The 18423-nt window shown below is 43.9% G+C and overlaps 2 protein-coding genes across 2 annotated transcripts; both read right to left on the bottom strand.

Moving 5' to 3' along the window:
* Positions 1–575: 575 nt before the first annotated feature.
* On the bottom strand, positions 576–3291 carry LOC147193326 (homeobox protein Hox-B5a-like). Its single transcript, XM_086132776.1, has 2 exons — positions 2483–3291; positions 576–1548 (listed from the first exon to the last, which is right to left on the bottom strand). The coding sequence occupies exons 1-2, from the start codon at positions 3141–3143 to the stop codon at positions 1301–1303; spliced, it is 909 nt and encodes a 302-aa protein (XP_085988902.1). The 5' UTR covers positions 3144–3291; the 3' UTR covers positions 576–1300.
* A 1833-nt stretch (positions 3292–5124) lies between these two features.
* On the bottom strand, positions 5125–8113 carry LOC147193325 (homeobox protein Hox-B6a-like). The gene is made up of 2 exons (XM_086132760.1): positions 7449–8113; positions 5125–6260 (listed from the first exon to the last, which is right to left on the bottom strand). Exons 1-2 carry the CDS (start codon positions 8008–8010, stop codon positions 5989–5991), a joined length of 834 nt encoding a protein of 277 aa, XP_085988886.1. The 5' UTR covers positions 8011–8113; the 3' UTR covers positions 5125–5988.
* Positions 8114–18423: the final 10310 nt, after the last annotated feature.

The following is an 18423-nucleotide window of genomic DNA, read 5'->3' as shown; positions in this document are numbered from 1 at the left end:
CAAGCTGTTCACAATTTGAACAAACTAACGTTACTGACGAAGTTGTTTGTAGAAGGAGGAGAGAAAGGAGAGCGTGATGTGACGACATGATGCATTTCAATTCATGCAGACGAAAAGCAGAAATGCGGGAGAAGAAAATATGGGGCCTGTCCTGCTTGAGAGAAAAGTTCATCCAAAACCGTGATGCTACTTGGGGTATTATTTCAAGAATCTTCAGTCTTACTGGTGCCATGGTGGACGTTCGGTTTGCAAGTTCTTGTTTATAAGTGTTTGGTTCTACTGGGTCGAAAGACCGACACCATTGATGGTGGTAATCGTGTATCAAATATGCCTTTACAAGGTCCCTTGTTTTGATTTATACTGCAAGAAAAGTATTTGTTGAACACATGCCCTTGTTTAATGCGTGTGCTATAATTTGCATTTTGTAGGAGTGTGCTGCATCATGTTGAGGGTGATATTGGAAACAAATCAGCATATGCAGCGCAGTTCTACTGCAAACTACAGCACAATAATAATATTTTGCCAATATAAATGGCAATCATTTTGTCCACAAAAGAACTCAAGAGGATCAGGTTTATCAGGTGCTATTAATACACGACAGCCATACATTTAAAAGACACTTTACACTCATAAACCCCACGATGACAATAATATACACTTACACTTGAAATGGTACAGAACGGGAAGTTTGAAAAAAATCCAGTTTACACGCTAAGCAAGCCCTAAAAACTCCAGAGCAGTTTCTGGCATTAAAACATTGGGGATGTTTATTGGGAAGTAGCCTCTGGAGGCTCAAATAACTTACAATAAACATTTTTTAATTTGTACTATCGGCAAAATTAATTTCCACCAAGGAACAGGTATTATGAGACATATGAATAAGTACTGGATGCGAGATATCGTTGCGCTTTTTTTGTCTGTGTGTGTGTGCCTTTCCTCAAAGGCGGATATTTGTTCTTCAAAAATCACAACACAAGAAGGCTCTACCAAGTACCACATGAATAGTTCGACATTAACCTAAAATGCAGTAGCCCCATCATGCAGAAGTAATGAAAGATGAAAGTGCTGTATTAATACTGGGTCACTAATGAGGTGTCATATATTTGTACAGTATTGATTTGGAGTCTCGTTTGGGGTTCCTAGTTGCTTTGCTTTTTTCTTTTTCTTTTTTTTTTACACTCTTGGTATCTGGCATTGTTGACGTTTTTGTCTTCAGTTTCTCTCTGGTTGGATGCAAAAAAAAATCGCTTAATGGGCGGAGGATTTAAAATTTAAACGAAGAGCCTAATAATGTTAATCCCTAAGGTTGGAAGGCTGGCACGCTAGTGCCAAGACTCATGCTTTTCAGTTTGTTGTCCTTCTTCCATTTCATCCTTCGATTTTGGAACCAGATTTTAATTTGCCGCTCGGTGAGGCAAAGCGTGTGCGCGATCTCAATCCGCCGCCTGCGCGTCAGATAGCGGTTGAAGTGAAACTCCTTCTCCAGCTCGAGTGTCTGGTAGCGGGTGTACGCCGTCCGTGCACGTTTCCCGTCGGGGCCCGTCATATCTGAGGGTTTTGAAGCGGACAAACAGTTGAGGACTGTTAGCAGCAGCAACACGTTCAGTTATTTGGAATAAATAGAACACATTGGACACAATCAATTAACTTCAAACTGTATACGGGCTCATCCGCGTACATTTCAGTCAACTATTTGCATTCACCCTCAAAGGATTGGGAGCAAATTTCAAACGGTACCATTTTCCCAATCGCATTGCATTCTCACCCAGCTGAAAAAAAAGGTCTCGCTTTACAATGTCATTCTGCTTCACCGTCACCCCATTTCTTCTCTTCCCGTTTCATGGTGGGGGGGGGGGCGTGGGGGGTGCCCCTTCTTCTGCCTCACTTCCCTAATGAAGTGCCCACACGTAAAATAACGCATTCATTTTCAAAGCAACAACCTCAAAAGTCTTTTCTGGCCTTGATCTTTTTCTTTTTTTTGTCCATGTTTCTCACCCGCGGCTGCGTCTCGTCTGCACTTCTCCTGTAGCTTTTACTGCCGGGTTTGTCGCTATCTTGGCAGATTTATGACATTTTTGTGGGATTTTCTAAACCAGAATGACGGGGGCAACGATTCGCATTGATGGCTTCTAAATAGAGACAATGAATAAAGGACGCCACACAAAAAGAATGCTTCGGGATTAATAAAAGGCATGCTTTGTTGATTTACTGTTGAGTCACCGATTTGAAAAAAAAAAACAAACGCCACATTTAGAATTAAGAATCTAAAAGAAACAAATCCGATTTCCGCTGTGGTTAATTAAATATTTTGGGAATGTAGGATCGGGTTTCTTCTAAATAAAAGTGGTCACGAGTCGACTGAATATGTGCCACCATTAACTGTTCAGTATGGCTATCATTTCCAAGTGTCCAGATAAAGACACGAACGCAGCGCAATGTGTTTATCAACACTTATGCTGGGGAAATATAGACACGCTTGTACCATGGCTAATGTGCAGCTTTCTCATCCAGGGGAATATCTGTGGAGACTCGCTGCCCGTCGTGCTGCCCGGGTTTGAGCTGGCCGCCCGGCCGCCCTCTTGTTTCTGCGCCGGTTGTGTTTGGTGATCGCCCTCGGCCGAGTGGACGTGCTGCATTTCATCCGCTTCCGCTGCACTCTCGTTCAGCTCCGTGAACCGCTGCGTCGCTCTCCCGCTGGACGCGGGTGAGGGCAGGTTGAGGGAGCGGAGAAGCCCGCTTCCTGTTTGTTCCGAGAGGGGAGACGAGCTCCGACTACTCTGCTTACTGTCTTCGCAATTCGTTGACGAGAGGGGGTCTCTCATGGAGGCGATGGAACAGCTGGACGACTGCCTGAAACTCTTCTCGCTGTCCAGGGGGCTAAAGCTCCGAGCGTCCCCGACGACCGAACCTCTTCCAAAGTGTCCTTCGGTGTTTGAGGCATTGGTGTTGCCACCTCCCCGGCTGGCGACCGTCAAGTCCATTCCATTGTAGCCATAGCCGTAAGAACCAGTCGCGTGATGCGCGGCCGTGGAAGGATCCCTGTACGCCCCCAATGTACCGCTGCCCGGTCCATAATTTAGCAGTTGATAGTCGGGGCCATTTGGGTAGCGCCCTGAGAACGAGTTTACAAAGTAAGAGCTCATTTAGGTTGTTTTACAGAGTTACTTCGCTTGTAGTTCAATGTCAGGGGATCTTAATTTGCAGGATTCCCGGTGGTCCCGATAGAACGCTAGCACTTTCATCGATTTATGATGTACAGTATTAGTGAATTATGGCGATGCACTGTACTTGGTTTTTAGCTTTGTATGCGCCGTCCAAATATGGGGGTGGGGTGGCGAGTATGTGTTTGAGGGAGTGGGTTGGGTAGGGCGGGATGGGGCGCCGAGAGCTGAAGGGAGCAGTCACGTGATTTTGTTGACCCGTCGTAAATTCTCGCCGATGACTTGGATAGGTAATTCATGTTCTGAGGTTTCTAATGATAAAGGCATGGGCGGGGGCAAGCGCTCTCTCCCTCCTTCTCTGTCAATCCCGCACGCGCGCACATACTACCGCTGCTGAGCTCAGAGCGTCACCTACTGCCGTTAGATTTTATTGCAGCGATTAAAATGAAAGGACTGAGATTTTTAACTACAGGAGAACTGATCTTTGGCCATGCACGCGGGAGCCATTTTATCAATACAATTCGACCATGAAGTTAAAAAAAACGTAACTTAATGAATGCTGCATTTGTTCATGGTTTACATATTTTACTGTTTTTGTTTGACTGATAATGTATGTGAGATCATTATTACTCTCTCATGGAGTCTAGTTTTAGTCAAATAAAAATAGGATCCGTCTGTCTTTTGGCTTGCTGCCTCCTCCCATCTGCAAGAGAGGGAAAAGTGTTTAACTTGATCAGTGACACCGCATTGGATGAAAATGTGTTGATTTATGATTACTTGATTTGCAAGGTATATGGTGAAATTCAATCACAGAGACTTCGACTGTCTGGTGTTGCATTTGCAATATCCACTCTGCTCTTCATGCATCGCACATTCTCAAACGCGAGGGCGTGTGAAGATTTCCACATCATTTGATGTCTAATAAAACGCCACACAATATATGATAGTTAGAAGAGAAATGCTGAAGGGGAAAAATAAGTACCGCAAATTAAATACGTACAAAAGTTTAAAAAGTCATTGAACTGTATATGTTAAAAGGCAGATCTGGTGGCTTAAAACTTAAATATCTTGCAGCTACAAAATTATTGAGGTGCATTGGCTGTTGCGAGTTCAATTTTGATTTTAATTTTAGTGAACGCTGAACATTTTATCAGAATCCTGTAATCTTAATTTGTAGGACACATCGGCCTTGATGAAAAGGTTTTTACTCGTAATCAATTGAAGCAGCATTTGTGGTTACAATTTAATCGGACGAACTGACAAACCATTCCGGGAATGTAATTTCCAAGAAATCAACAATACGCGCTGCATGATTTGAGTCGTATTTCTTGCAAGAAAATAATTTTTTTTTCCATGGATATGAAGTTGAAAATTGTTTTTGTTCACAAGCATTCAAAATATCTTTGAAGTGAACGAGACTTCGACATCATGTATTGAATAAGCTGCATGCACACACACACTGAAGTAAGGTGCATGCATATGCATATATATATATATATATATATACACACACATATATATGCTGCCTTACTTCCAATATATGCATGCACCTTACTTCTAATTAAACTCAAGCCTCCTCTCCTGCGGGATGGAACATACGCCGGTCACGCAGGGGACAAGTATGGTTCAAAGGGTCAGAAGGACATTGTCCACTTTGTCTGGGTGAAGTGTGTGTTTATGGCTGACGTGTCTGGCTGCACGGCTCGAGGCCAGGTCAACTTTCGCCCCATCAGGCCAGCTCATCAATTAGCTCAGACCACCAGCAACATTGTGCCCGGTGTCATCTAGAAATCATGGAATTTATATATATATACTGTGTGTATAAATTCCATGATATATATATGTATATATACACACAGTATATATATAATTTATTCATATAGTCAGCGTTATTGTTATTTTTATATTGATGCTCGACAAAAAAAAACAGCCTTTCCGCACACTGAAATTACATTCCCTTTCACTTTATTCGACATATAGGTAGTATTGTTAAGTACTTGACAAACATGACATAATAACCAAACAATGCAAAAATCCCATAAAATATACAACTTCTAAATGTACACATTCCTGAATATTTTAGGTAGTTTAAGGAATGACAGCAATATGTTATCCCCCCCCACCCCGCTCCAAGACAGCATTTTGAGAATGTGAAACGGTCAAGTGTTACCTTAATCCCCTTTTACAAAATGATGCTCATGCTCATTTTATATTGGGGTTTGACCCTGCTTTTTTTACACCCTACAGTAGATATTAAATGAGTGCCAAACAAACACACGGATTTAGATTTGGTGTCTCGTCTCCTTTTTTGTGTGTACGGGTCCGACTCAAAGTTTAACACACGTTCTTTTAAATTAGACGGAAAAAAAGTCAACTGAATTCAATGATTTACATTCAAGTGCCTAGCAGAGGGAAAAGAGATAACTCATCACTATTGGGAATGTAACGTGAAATGTGTTGTTAAACAGCACATTTTCGCCCAAACGGCTTACTTATTTACTAATTGGTTTTGAACCATTAAGCGCACAAAGCAAAATGCACCATTTCGCCCATCGGCATCCCCGGTATTACCATCTCAGGCCCCGTCCCCCCTTTTCTCTTTTTAGACCACGCAGATACAAACGGGGTCTATTAAGGGAGTTGAATGGCTCCTCTTTGTTTCTTCTCGAGGAAAACAATACAATGCGATCAAACGCAGTTTGACTGTCCCAGAGTTTTAAATTCAGACCAATGGCGTTGGAAGGAATGAAAAAAGATGAGAATGGATTCATCAGAATGTCTTTTCCTCTTCCCCGTTTATGATAGTCTACTTCGTTCTTTCATTGTGTTACTCCGTCCGTTTCTCCTCTTCATCGACCCCGTTCACTGTGGATGAAGAGGAAGATGAAGAGTTGATCAGTTTGTTCTCCTTCTTCCACTTCATCCTCCGGTTCTGGAACCAGATTTTAATTTGGCGCTCTGTCAGGCAAAGCGCGTGCGCGATCTCGATCCGCCGCCTGCGTGTGAGGTAGCGGTTGAAGTGGAACTCCTTTTCCAGTTCGAGTGTCTGGTAGCGGGTGTACGTCTGTCTCCCACGCCTGCCGGGACTGCCAAACGCCCCTGAGAGAGAAGGAGGTTTGAAAAAAAGTGTTAGGGACGTTGACGGCAGTAACCCTATTCAACACATAATGAATTGGGGCTGGGATGTTCGGTTTTGAATGTCAAATATATTTCATCAGAAACAAATATTACATTTATTATCAATTATGCCCAATACGCGCAGTATGAGGCAATAAACAATATGGACAAAATAACCACTGGCCTCAATAGTATTTCGACAAAAGGGAAAGCTCAATGAACAATAAAATATCCACTACGTTATGAGTTTAGCAGTTTTATTTCTGATGTGAATAGAAGTCGAGTTGCTGAGGGGGGGGGGGGGCTGCTTCTGCAACTTTGGAAATAAATTTACTTTTTAAGTGTTTGTTCTTTCTGAATCTCTAAATTTGGTTTGTTTGTCACCACATTGACTTTTATGGTTTCGTTGTAGAATTTGTTTTCGTACTTAGTAGTCACCATATAATTGAATAAATTGGAAAAGCTCTGATCATATTATAAGCTCTGCGTCATCTCCTTAATTATATCCAACGTCAAGAAGCTAAATAAACATGTTTGTTAACATGTGTAGAACATGTCCTCTTATAAGGGGGAAACACGAAGTTATATATCCTCGCTTTTGGGTTGTGACATTTAGATGACTTCAGTTTCACTACTATCACACTCACTCAAGTGTCAGTATGACTTCTAGCTATACGAAGGTCCAGTAGATTCTAGACATTTTTTCTGACGTTAATAATAATAATAATAATAATAATAATAACAATAAAATATTATTATTACTATAATAAAAAATAATATTTTATGATCTAATAATTACAATAATAATATATTCTCAAAGAAAACATAAAGGGGGAAGATATCATGCATGAATGCAGGACGTGCCCATTTTCACCATGTGATTTCTTTCTTCTCGTCTGCTCGGTAGCAGCTTTGACCGGCACGAATAGTTCCAACCCAAACATACCCGTTTTACGACGGACAGTAAAATAGCGAGCAGTGACTGACGGGGCCAACAAACGGTGATCGTAAAACAACTCGTGGGAGAGGAGGAGGAGGAGGGGAGAAGGAAGAGGAGGAGGAGGAGGAAGAGGAAAGGGAGAAACTCAAAGAGGAAACAAACGTCAGTTTTATGACGGGGATCATAAAATATGCAAGGAAGATGCGTTGGAGTAAGACAGGGACACTCACCATTGCAGGAGTTCATTCGCTGCATCCACGGATAAATGTGGGCTGACCCCGTTTGCTTGTCATTCACGGTGTCACCGAAGACCCCCTTGCCACTCAAGCTCACGCAGTCCGCCTTGCGGTGCACGACGTCGTGGCTAAGCGCGAGGGGATGCTCGTCTAGGCTGCAAGCGAATTCCTTGTCCCGGTAGAAAGTTGTGGCGGCCGCCGCCGCCGCAGCCGCCGCCGCGGCTGTGGCATAGTCACACGCGCTTGAGCCGGTTGAGGCGCCGACACCGACCCCCGCCGCCGTCCGATGCCCCCCATACCCTCCGTTGGTCGCCTGTTGGTAATAGGTAGAAGCCGGGTAGGGCTTGTCCTGCACGCCACCTCCGCTCGCGTTGTACGCCGCCGCCGCGGCGGCCGTGACGGCCGCAGCTCCAGAGTAATGTCTGAGCGGGTGGTCAGTGGCGTATCCGGAGGAATAGAGAGGGATTTGACCTAAGAAGGACTCGGCCGTCTGCCCGCCTCCGCCCGTTCCCGATAACGCAACGGGGAAAGAAGAGTTGACAAAATAGGAACTCATGAGGACAGTCGGCAAGGAAAGTGGATAAGAACGGAGGCGATGAGCGGAGGGCAGGACGGGAGGGCGCGAAACAACAACAACGCGCACGCGGTATGAAAAGAAGGAGGAGTAGAAACGGGGCTATCGGCTAGCAGCTAACGCTTCTCCCTCCAGTCCTCCTTCATCTGCTTCCCCAGCCTGCACTTTATGATTTGTTGTGTTTTATAGCCGACAGTTCGACGGGCTGCTGCTATCACTTAGTTTATCGCAGATTGGGAGGAGGGGTGAGGTTGATGAGGGTTAGAGGGGACACGGGGAGTCTGGGTGGTGTGGAGAACACGCAGAAGGAGAGAGGGCGAGGGGGGCATCAGCGTGCGTGCGCGAGCGTTCTCGTGCGTGCGCGCGCGTCAAGCGGAGGGGTATATGGGAGGTGGAGGCAAGCGGGCACCAGCTGACCACACCCTGACCAATAGGAAGGTTCGGTGCCTGCGTCGCCCCGACCAGGCGGAGGAGAGGACGGCGTGTGCGTGTGTGCGTGCGCGCGTGCGTGCGTGCGTGTGCGTGTGCGTCGCCTCTTTTCCCATTTCCACTTTCCAATCTGCCTTCCTCTCTTGCTAATTCTCTTCCAATCTACTTTTACAGTCGTCATCTGGTTCCCGGTGACATTGCGCAATCAGACTCGGAGTCTTTCGCGCGTTAAATTGATTCTCTTTCTCCCTGTGTCTCCCGTCTGTTGGGCCCCTTAACAAACGCACTTATGCGCAGCGCAAGCGAACTGAAGCCCCGAGGGGTGTGTGTGTGTGTGTGTGTGTGTGCGTGTGTGGCGTGATGGGTGGGGGGGGGGGGGACTAAATGGGAGTAATAAAACATATTCCTTGCGCTTTGCAAATAATACATAGCACATTAAAATGATTCCAGCGAAACTATGTCACGCCGCCGCTCGCGTGTGACCCGATGTGCTCGCGTGTCGGTGATGGTATACAAAATTATAATGCTGCGATTCTCGATTTAATCTGTGAGAGGTTTTGCAGTATGCATGCACATGAAAATGTATACAAGTGCCTTTAACTTTGCATTGTAAGTGAACAAGGAATTAACAGAACTCTATGAATCGGGTGAAGTGCTTCTTGTGTTTCTTACTGCCACGAGGAGAAACGTTGTTGCGTGTGGCTCTCGTGCGAAACGTATCACGAGAGTGTTGCTGAAGAAGCAAGCATGCCCGATTTGATTGATGTCGCCTGTGAATTATTGTGTTGATTTGTGACACCGATGGAATGCAAAGAAGACCACAGGCGAGAATAAAAGTAACAGTCCTAATCCCTTTTGTGAGCATCAAGTAATATTATGCGCTGAAATAAATACACAGAGTCTTCACAGGGATTAGAATACAGCCATTACGGGTCTCTGGAATGGATTATATCATGATTTCATTGTTCCTACACAAGAAAGCCAGACGAGCCAGTCTGCATTTTATCGGCGTTTTGCAAAATGAATGTGCACTGCATGTTCTGAAAGAAATAGGCTAGTCTCAGTCTCAGTCTTGTCTCCTTCTCTTTGTTCCCTTACAGGCCCCGATTTGTCTAAATGGGCATACTGCAGACAGTATGGCTGACAAATAGAGACAAAGACTCTATTTTTACTTTTACTTCACTGTGTCCCACCCCCGCCATTCCTGAGTATGCTTCATGCCTTCTCGCGGCTCTGCGAAGTAACACGGGTCAGATAATAAGTTTAAACCTGGCTGATGCGCAAGATCACATGTATAGACAGATGGAGGAACTCTCTTTAACTTTCCTTTCCACCCCCCCCCCTCCACACACACCCTTTCGCGATGTTTCCCTCTCCTGCATCTCCCTGCAATGGCAGGACGCTCCGTTTCCTCTCTGCTTTGTGGGAACGGGAAGCCGCAGTATTGTGTTGGAGCTGGCTGCGGTTTAATCATTAATGACTACCAACGCTGCACGAGCGGGGCAGGGGGGGCGGGGGCAGCACAGGCTCGGAACGCGCCACAGTAATGCTACTATTGCGTACAATACTGTACAGCCATAAAGTCATTTTGGCTTTGACGGTGCAGTGTGAACGTAACGGTAACTTCTCCAGCAGCATGTGTGGGCACGTTGCTGATAAACATCTGCAGGCACATCTGCATTGGGACACTTTAAAAAAAAATAAGATAAGATATTTTGTAAAGCGGGATTCCTTTGGAAATAAGAACATAAAGACTGGTGGTCTTTTTTTGTGTTAAGTAATTTTGTTTTTTTTTTAAATTATTTTTGGAAAAGTACCTTCTCAAACCAGGATAATTGACGCCAACACATTTGGAACTAACAATAATAATGAAACCGTTTTGAATAGACAGTTACAATTGTATTCATTTAATTGGAAAAATGAAACAGTAGGCTATATGCCTGTGGCCATCGACGGCAAGTTGACGCACATATTTTGTGATATTCCTGCCTGGAAAAGGCCTACGGTCATGCATTCGGCCTATTCGCGCTGCTCCAATGCTGAAGAAAAATAAATACACGCATTGAAAAATAAAACAATAAAATCAGATCTGAATGTTGAACCCTTTCAGGGACAGCGGTTACTACATTGAACAGCTTATCATATTATCAGGTTGCAGGGTGCATGAAAGGGTTAAAGTTGATACACACGGTGTTTTCGGTTTCCTGATTCATTTATATCGATATATATTACTTACTATTAAGTTGCGAGTCCTCACTGTCAGTTAAGAGTTTTCTTGTTTATAAAATTAAGTAGACAATCTGAAAGAAAATATATTTAGGAATTGTAACAACTATAAACAAGCTCCAAACCCCCCAACAAAATCACCTGAGTACAAGTAACACAAACATAAGCCATTTCCTGCAACGTATAGCCTGATGCATTTTGGCAGGATGCACTTTGGAAACAGATGCGCGGAACACCGACTGAGAGAAACTTAAAAGAATCTGAGCACACACTAAAAGAATTTTCATGGCAACTAAATTCCAATGGAGCCAAACTTTTGAGGCTTCTTTATGGCTTTATTGCTCTTTTCACCACGTCCCTACGTGCGTGCGTGTGTGTGCGCGCGCGCGTGTGGTGAGTGTGCGTGTGTGTGTGTGTGTGTGTGTGTGCGCGCGCGCGCGCGTGTGTGTGCTGTCCTTTGTGCTGCACAGCACATTTGTTCATCTGCTGTTTGCTACAGGCCTGTTTTTTTAACTTGTCCCCCATTCCTTGGATTTTACAAGGAGTCAATAACAGTCATAAAGCAATAAAAAATCGCAGCACACACACACACACACAGACACACACACACATTGCCTCTCCTTTCGGCGCACAGTGGCCCCGAGCAATTTTCACACCGCCTTTTCGACAGACTATTTACGCACAATTATTGCCAAATGGTTTACTTTACTCGTACATCGTATTTATTAGTGATTTTTATTTTGCGAGCGAAAAACGGATTCCCATGTGCGTTTCAACGCGACCAACAGAAAACCGATGTGTGTCAACGTAGCGTATTGACTCAATTTTGGTTAATTCAGCTCAGTCAATTAGAACCTCGCCTTTTCCTATTTGAATTCGGAAGCCATCTCTTTAGAAAAATATAATTAAGCTAAAATTGACGAATACGCTGCGCCACGTTTACTAAATGTGATCGATCTGTATTTTAATTGTTACTTATTTCTTTTTACCAACGTAGCCGAACGGTCCTTCCGTGTAGCCTGTGCGCATTTGCGCGCGTCTTTCTTGACCGAACCCGCAGCAGCAGCATGCAGTTAATAACAAACCGACCGACTTGAATTTTGGTGCTGTAATTTACGGATCGTTTCTACGGAGCGAAAGCTCGCCCTTCACGCAGCCGTGAGCGCGTGGTTGTGTCAGCTCGCCAAACCGACCCCGGGGCACGTTAACGATTAAAGGGAAATTCAAGTCACCACAAAGGTGGCTGCGGGCTATATTTACTCTTTCTCTTATTACGACGACATGGAACAGACTCGTGTAAATGGAGGGACTTTAGATTGTTCGTAGAGCGAATCCGTCCCGTTTTTGCGTCTTGAAGATGATCAACCAGTCACTCGAAGGTTATTGGGATAAAAAAGAACAACAGCCTAAGAATTATTATGAATAGTTATATTACAATCACAATTATTAGTAACATTATGAATATGAATATTTAATTACCACGGCATGCAACCTGGTAGTGTTACATTATATTTATTCCTCTCCGAAGCTTGCTTGTGGGATTCACTTATTTAATTTTAATACGTTGCATTCAGCACTTTTTTTTTTTGCCTATTTTTGCAAATCTCTTCAGACAAAATCTTTCGCCAAACTAAAAAACATAATCGTTCTCTTGTAAAAGCAAATGACTCTTGCTTAACTTTTGGTAAAAATTGTATTTTTGTCTCAAAACTCTTGATAGCTATCAAAAAAAAAAAACACTCATAGGGTTTCCAAAACTGAAAACACAAAACACTGCTTTGTACTGAGTTTGTAAATTCGTGACACGCGCTTTGAGCGCCCTTGAGCACTCTTTTTGCAGAACCGTAAACACAACTCGCTGCTTCGCTCTCGATTTCCAAACGATCCACGTACTCCTTGCAAAACCATCCACATTTATGGCTGTTATTTACACTATTCTGCCAATTGCACACTGTCACAGGAGAAAAGAGTTTGAGATAATTACTTCACTTTGCAATCACTTTGCAGAGCGCTATAAATAATGCACGGGTAAGATGTCGGTGAGGAGTACAATGGAGGGAGCAGGAAAGTGAGAAGTGTGTGAATTTGACGATGGCCAAGGAGACGTGGAAGTGAAGAAGGAGGGGGAGAAGGTGAAGAACCAAGGAGGCTGTTATAAAATTACCAAATCGGTGTAAAGCAATGTTTGTGCTCTTAGTTTTGCAATCCGCAAATGTTTTTTGACGATATAGATGTTAATAGTTTTAGAAATTGTGCTACTAGAATCACGGTCTCAATATAAGCATTCAGACGAAAACCGCAAAAGGCGAAGCGTGATGTATTGCCTGCTTGTAATCTAATTACAGAGCAAATCCACTGGCAGGGCTGGCTGTTGACCAAAGCATAAATAAAGGAAAGCGAGGATTTATATTGATTTGTCTTGGATACTGATGAGAAAGGAGATGATTTTTTCCCCCTTTCTGAGTCATGAATTATGCTCACGTGCACTCAGATACACATATTAAGGGCCCCACCCCACGCTGCCCTTCACACAAACGCGTGAGCGTGTGCGAAAATTCACGCGCAAGGGAGCATTGGCTCTATGGTCTGTTCATCAAAACAGCGACCCTGACCAGCCAGCAGAAAGTTTTCCACCCAAAGCTTGTTTTTTTTCTTCACGGCGCCCAATCCCACAGTCCACTGGGGCACAGTTGTATGCATACTTCACGCCTCATTCAACACAGTGTAACAGCGACTCTGGCTAACCTTGGCGAGGCACCAATCTGTCTCCAGCTGCGATCACATCAAACAAATAACGAAAGAAAGCCGCTAGCAGCAAGACAAAAGGTTAGAAGGGTACACCTTACCGCCATGATCCTATGGTGCACGCGCGCATGCGCACTCGCCCATTTCAGATTGTTTCATTTCACCGTGTGGGCAAAAACAGAGGCATAGGGTTGTCAACAGATGAGACAATGCAGGCCCTTTACCTTGTCGACCGACACGCACACACACGCACACACCCGCACCCACACACACACACACACACACACGCGCGCACACACACACACACGCACACGCGCGCGCGCGCGCTAACATAACACAGTGGCACTACCGCATAGCAAGCGTTCCTTTGAATCACCACCATCGCGTGGATGATGTATACAAGGCTTTACACATCGACACCAGTTGGTCGCTAGATGGCACCAAAGCGTTTTGCAGGATACTCAGGAGCTACCCAGCTGGGAAGCTTTGCTGTTTGGTTGTAGGTGAAACCGACCGCTCGTGGAGTTGCAAAAGTGCGATGTGGGCTCCATAGTCATATAAATCAGTGATATAGGTGTTGATAAACACAGTCCTAAAAACTGGATGTTGAATTCTTCTGCATCCGTTTACGTGGGCGTAGTTGACAATTTTAAATGACTCAATTTATTTTGTATGTAAATATACTGATGATGTATGAATGAATTTGTAGATGAATGAACGTGTGGTCTTGACTAAAGTCGCTGTTGTTTAGAGCAACATGTCAAATATGAGCAGGATATTTAAGCATTTATCAATCGTTTATGACAGTTTCAGCATACTGTGCGGATTATTTACTACCGTCAACGTGTGAATGGTTGAGACTCAAGTAAGCAAAAAAAAAAAAATCATAGAAGACGATTTCCCTTGTGTGCTTCAAAACAATGAGGCATCGGCACATTTCTAACTATATGTTCTGAACTATAGGCACATGCTACCATTATTTTAATGTTGGCCTTGAAATGTATCAATTAACCTTGAGCCATGTTAAGATGTATTCCTACTAATAAAGTAAATTACAAATCCAAAATCAAGTCACTGAATGAGCGTGTGTCATTGCATTTAGGATTTTCATCTCAACAAACGGATATTGATCATATTCACTTTACCGTATAATAGATTTGGGGGCTTTGGTTCGATAGTTTCAAAACATACACTGCTCTGCATCATAAATGAGTGCAGCTCCTGTGAAAAATAAGCCTCCACCCTTCCAGCCGAAAAATGAGGACAATTTCCAGGATGTGAATGATCAACTATAATAATTTTGTGCCTTAAAATTTAGGCTGCATGTTATGTAAATCCACCCAAGCCCTCTCCACGCCATTTTGGACTATTTTGGTTTTTCATTATAAATATATTTATTACGTTGACGTTCCAGAAAATACACCAATCTATTAAATTTGATCTTTTTTTTTAATATCTCCTAACTCGCCATTGAGTACTCTCGTTTCTCGTTTAGTATACTCCGCATGCAAACATAAAAATGCGTTAAATGCCGTTGACATTCTTAGTAAATTACAAGGTGATCTATATCTATATCTCTTCCTATATCTATAAACGAATTTATACCAATGTCATCTGCAGGATCAAAATCGTCAAATTTAGCAATTTATGCATAACTGGAGAGCGACTGTAATTTCCTCATTTGATCCATTCACGAAAAAGACGTTGCAGCAAACACAACTTCGTTCACTCCAAGGTCATTCTGTGATGCCGTCGTGTAAATGTGCATAAGCCCGAAAGCTAATTATTTTTCAGCCTTGTCCAAAGCCTTTGCGCTGGGAGGCGGAGCCTCCACGCCCTGAAATATACAACCACGAACTAGGAGAGTTCGTGTATTTATTTATCTACTAATACTGGTAAAAGGTCCAAAAACCTTTTTATTTACGTCAAAAAAGGACTAGCTACAATGAAAAAAAAAAGCATCTCTGGATGGATTTAAGATAAACATGTACATCGGTCGAACATTAAAATGTCAAAGATTTTACCTATGTGAAACCAAATTCAAGCACTTGTCTTCAGTGTATAATATGTGAGTTATTTAATTAATTTGAACCTCTCTTGGATTCAAAATATTTTCTTTCACTGAGCCTAAATTACGCGAGTTTCCGGTCCCGCATATTCAGCCAATCACATTGCAACCAGCGGGCAGGCGTGCTGAGCAAACACGGAAATGGCTAAGTTGTTGATGTTGAGGATAGGAGAATATGGGCAGCGGTCATGGCAAACGCGAGTTGAGCCCTTGCCGTAACGCGATTACATGTAAAGTAAATTTGTGCAAATAAGGAACGAATCTGAAGCTACACTCGTGTGTGTGTGTGTGTGTGTGTGTGTGTGTGTGTGTGTGTGTGTGTGTGTGTGTGTGTGTGTGTGTGTGTGTGTGAGAGAGAGAGAGAGAGACATATGGTTGTTGGTTTTACATATAAAATTATGTAAGATGTGCAATTTTGACGAGATTCATCACGCAAAATGACATACTTGACCAGGGGTGTCCAAGTCCGGTCCTCGAGGGCTGCTACCGTGTATATATTAGATGTTTCCCTCCTTCAACACACTTTATTCAAACAATCAGTTCATGAGCAAGCTCTGCGGCAGCTTGGTAACGATCCTGAACATTTGAATCAGGTGTTGTAAACATGCATCTAAAACATGCATGAAGAGCGGATTTGGACACTCCTGTGCTTGACATTTGACACAATAACAACAACTATAAGGCAGGGCCTGACGTTCTGTGTGTACGTTTGAGCGCGACGTGCACAGGGGCGTGCTGTGAACAAAATTCGTGATGATGATGAAGCGTTCGGGAAAATGAACATCTTTTCCTGAAATTCCCGATGGCCATCCTACTCCTGGATGTACATTTGTTGGGGGCAAGGGAATGGGTGGAGGGGTAATCAAGTGAGTAAAAAAAATACCAGCCACCTGCTGGGAGGAAATGAGAAGGGAAGCAAAGTCATAAAAGTGGGCAGGGCGCGCTCACGCACGCGCGCGTGCGATGGACAGACAAAGAGATGACTGCAGTTAGAAAAAGACAACGTGGACCAAAAAAAGGGCAAAACAAGAGTCTCGCGTTTGAATGCACAATGTTATTAAATAATCCCTTACTCACTTCATATGTAGCCAGTCTCTTTCTAGCAGTCAGTCAACAAATGGCACGCAAAACACATGGCAAAATTGATCCTTGATCTTTTTTTAAATCAAACACTGCAGTTTCGCTTGGTGAGTCGTGCGTCAGGAACCCTACTAATAATAATTTCATATTGAAAATTGATCACAACACTAAGAAGAAACAGCGGAAACTAATCGAAGAGGCAAAATAGGGCAAAGCAGCGGTTGTTTAGTCACCAGCGTGCATGCAGCACCCACGGCTGTGGATCACACCAAGCGTTCTTACCTTTGTTGATCGTCGGTCACGGGTCCGAAACACCTGCAGCTCACTCGGGCATGCACGTTCGCCCGGTACCATGGGGAACCGGACGGTCGTGGTGCATGCATACCGGAAGCATGCAATTTGGAGGTGAGGGTGAGGAGCAGGAGGAGGAAAATATCGGGGTCTGCGTTGTCAACCAGCAGTAAAAAAAAAATCAGCCTGCTTCATCGCTGCCCCCACTATCTTCAGCAACATCACTATCAAAATGACGGGAACTAAGGAGGTTCGTGGGGGCGTTTTCAAGTCTCTCCGCTGTCATCGCAGCCGAACTGGCCCCAAAGTCGGTGCGCCGTTTTCGGGAGCAGGCGGCAGCACGGGACCACACGGAAAGCGGAGCCATAGCACACAGGAGCAAGATCCGGAAGAGCAAGATGGGGAGGAGGAGGAGGGGTGTGTGGGTTAGCACGGGTTGGTGTCAACATCTCTTCGCGGCTACCAAGCACAACCGCGACGAGCGTTCTTATTGTCAGCGTGCAAGTCAAAGCCAGCTCGGTTCAATGTTCGGTACCGCGCGAACGCAGGCTGAAGGAGCTCGGCTCAGCGGAGGTGGCTGATTCGGGCCGGAGAGCAGTGCCGCAGCAATATAGCCACTTGGGAAATCATAAAAAGTTCATGTTCACGTTAAGGGCGTCCACATGACCAGTCCACCGGCCAATCCCCGCGCGCAGGCACTCATAAACTTGTATCACAAAGTTGTAAATTTTCATAAAACAACAAAGAATTTATAGCAATTCGGTGTTAATGTTGAGAGAGAGGATCTTGCTCTTCCCCCCTCTCGTCCAGTCATCTCTCTGCCATTTTCTTCAGCTTCTGCTCTTGAAATAGACACTTATACCCTTCTTTCCCCGTCAAATATTTTGGAGGCTTGTATTTATTTAAAAAATGCACAACGCGTCTCATGCTAAAAATAGATCTACAAAGATACACGCAGAACATTTAACTGGCTTGTCCTGTCAGATGTGCGGTATTCATGCAGGCATATTGATGCTGCAGGGTTATCATATAGCTTGGTGCAGCTAATGCTAACACGGCCAGACAACTAAACGACGCCCTCAGCTATACAAGCGTCTAAGTCCGTAACACACTGATGGTTTGGAAGCATTGGTTGGGAGACGCGTGTGACAATTGCTCTATTTGAAAACATGACCAATACATTCATACTTGATCTTGTTTTTAAAAAGAATAGTCTAAAGAAGACGTAATCGCGTATTTATCTTCCTATGATCTCGATTAAAAAAATTGTCTGAAGAAGACGTAATCGCGTATGTATCTTCTTATGTATTCCTTTCGTTTGTTTGTATTTCTTGCATAGAGGGAAGACTGAAGTTTTGCATTGAGTTTGCGCGTGCATGGTGTCGACTTGCAGGCTAAGCGGGTGAATAAGCTGCAAACACATAAACGTAGTTTCGCATTGCGGCACTGCGTCACCATTTTAACGAGCCACTGGGCTACCACCACATGAGCTATACAGCGGTTCAAGGCGTTTTCATATTTTCTTAAGTACTGTACGAATTATTGAAAAAAAAAAA

The sequence above is a fragment of the Hippocampus guttulatus genome, chromosome 16, assembly GCF_054856545.1.
Source record: "Hippocampus guttulatus isolate MCC_2025c chromosome 16, RoL_Hgut_1.0, whole genome shotgun sequence".
Classification (NCBI taxonomy): domain Eukaryota; kingdom Metazoa; phylum Chordata; class Actinopteri; order Syngnathiformes; family Syngnathidae; genus Hippocampus; species Hippocampus guttulatus.
This window is presented reverse-complemented; position numbering and strand designations above follow the sequence as displayed.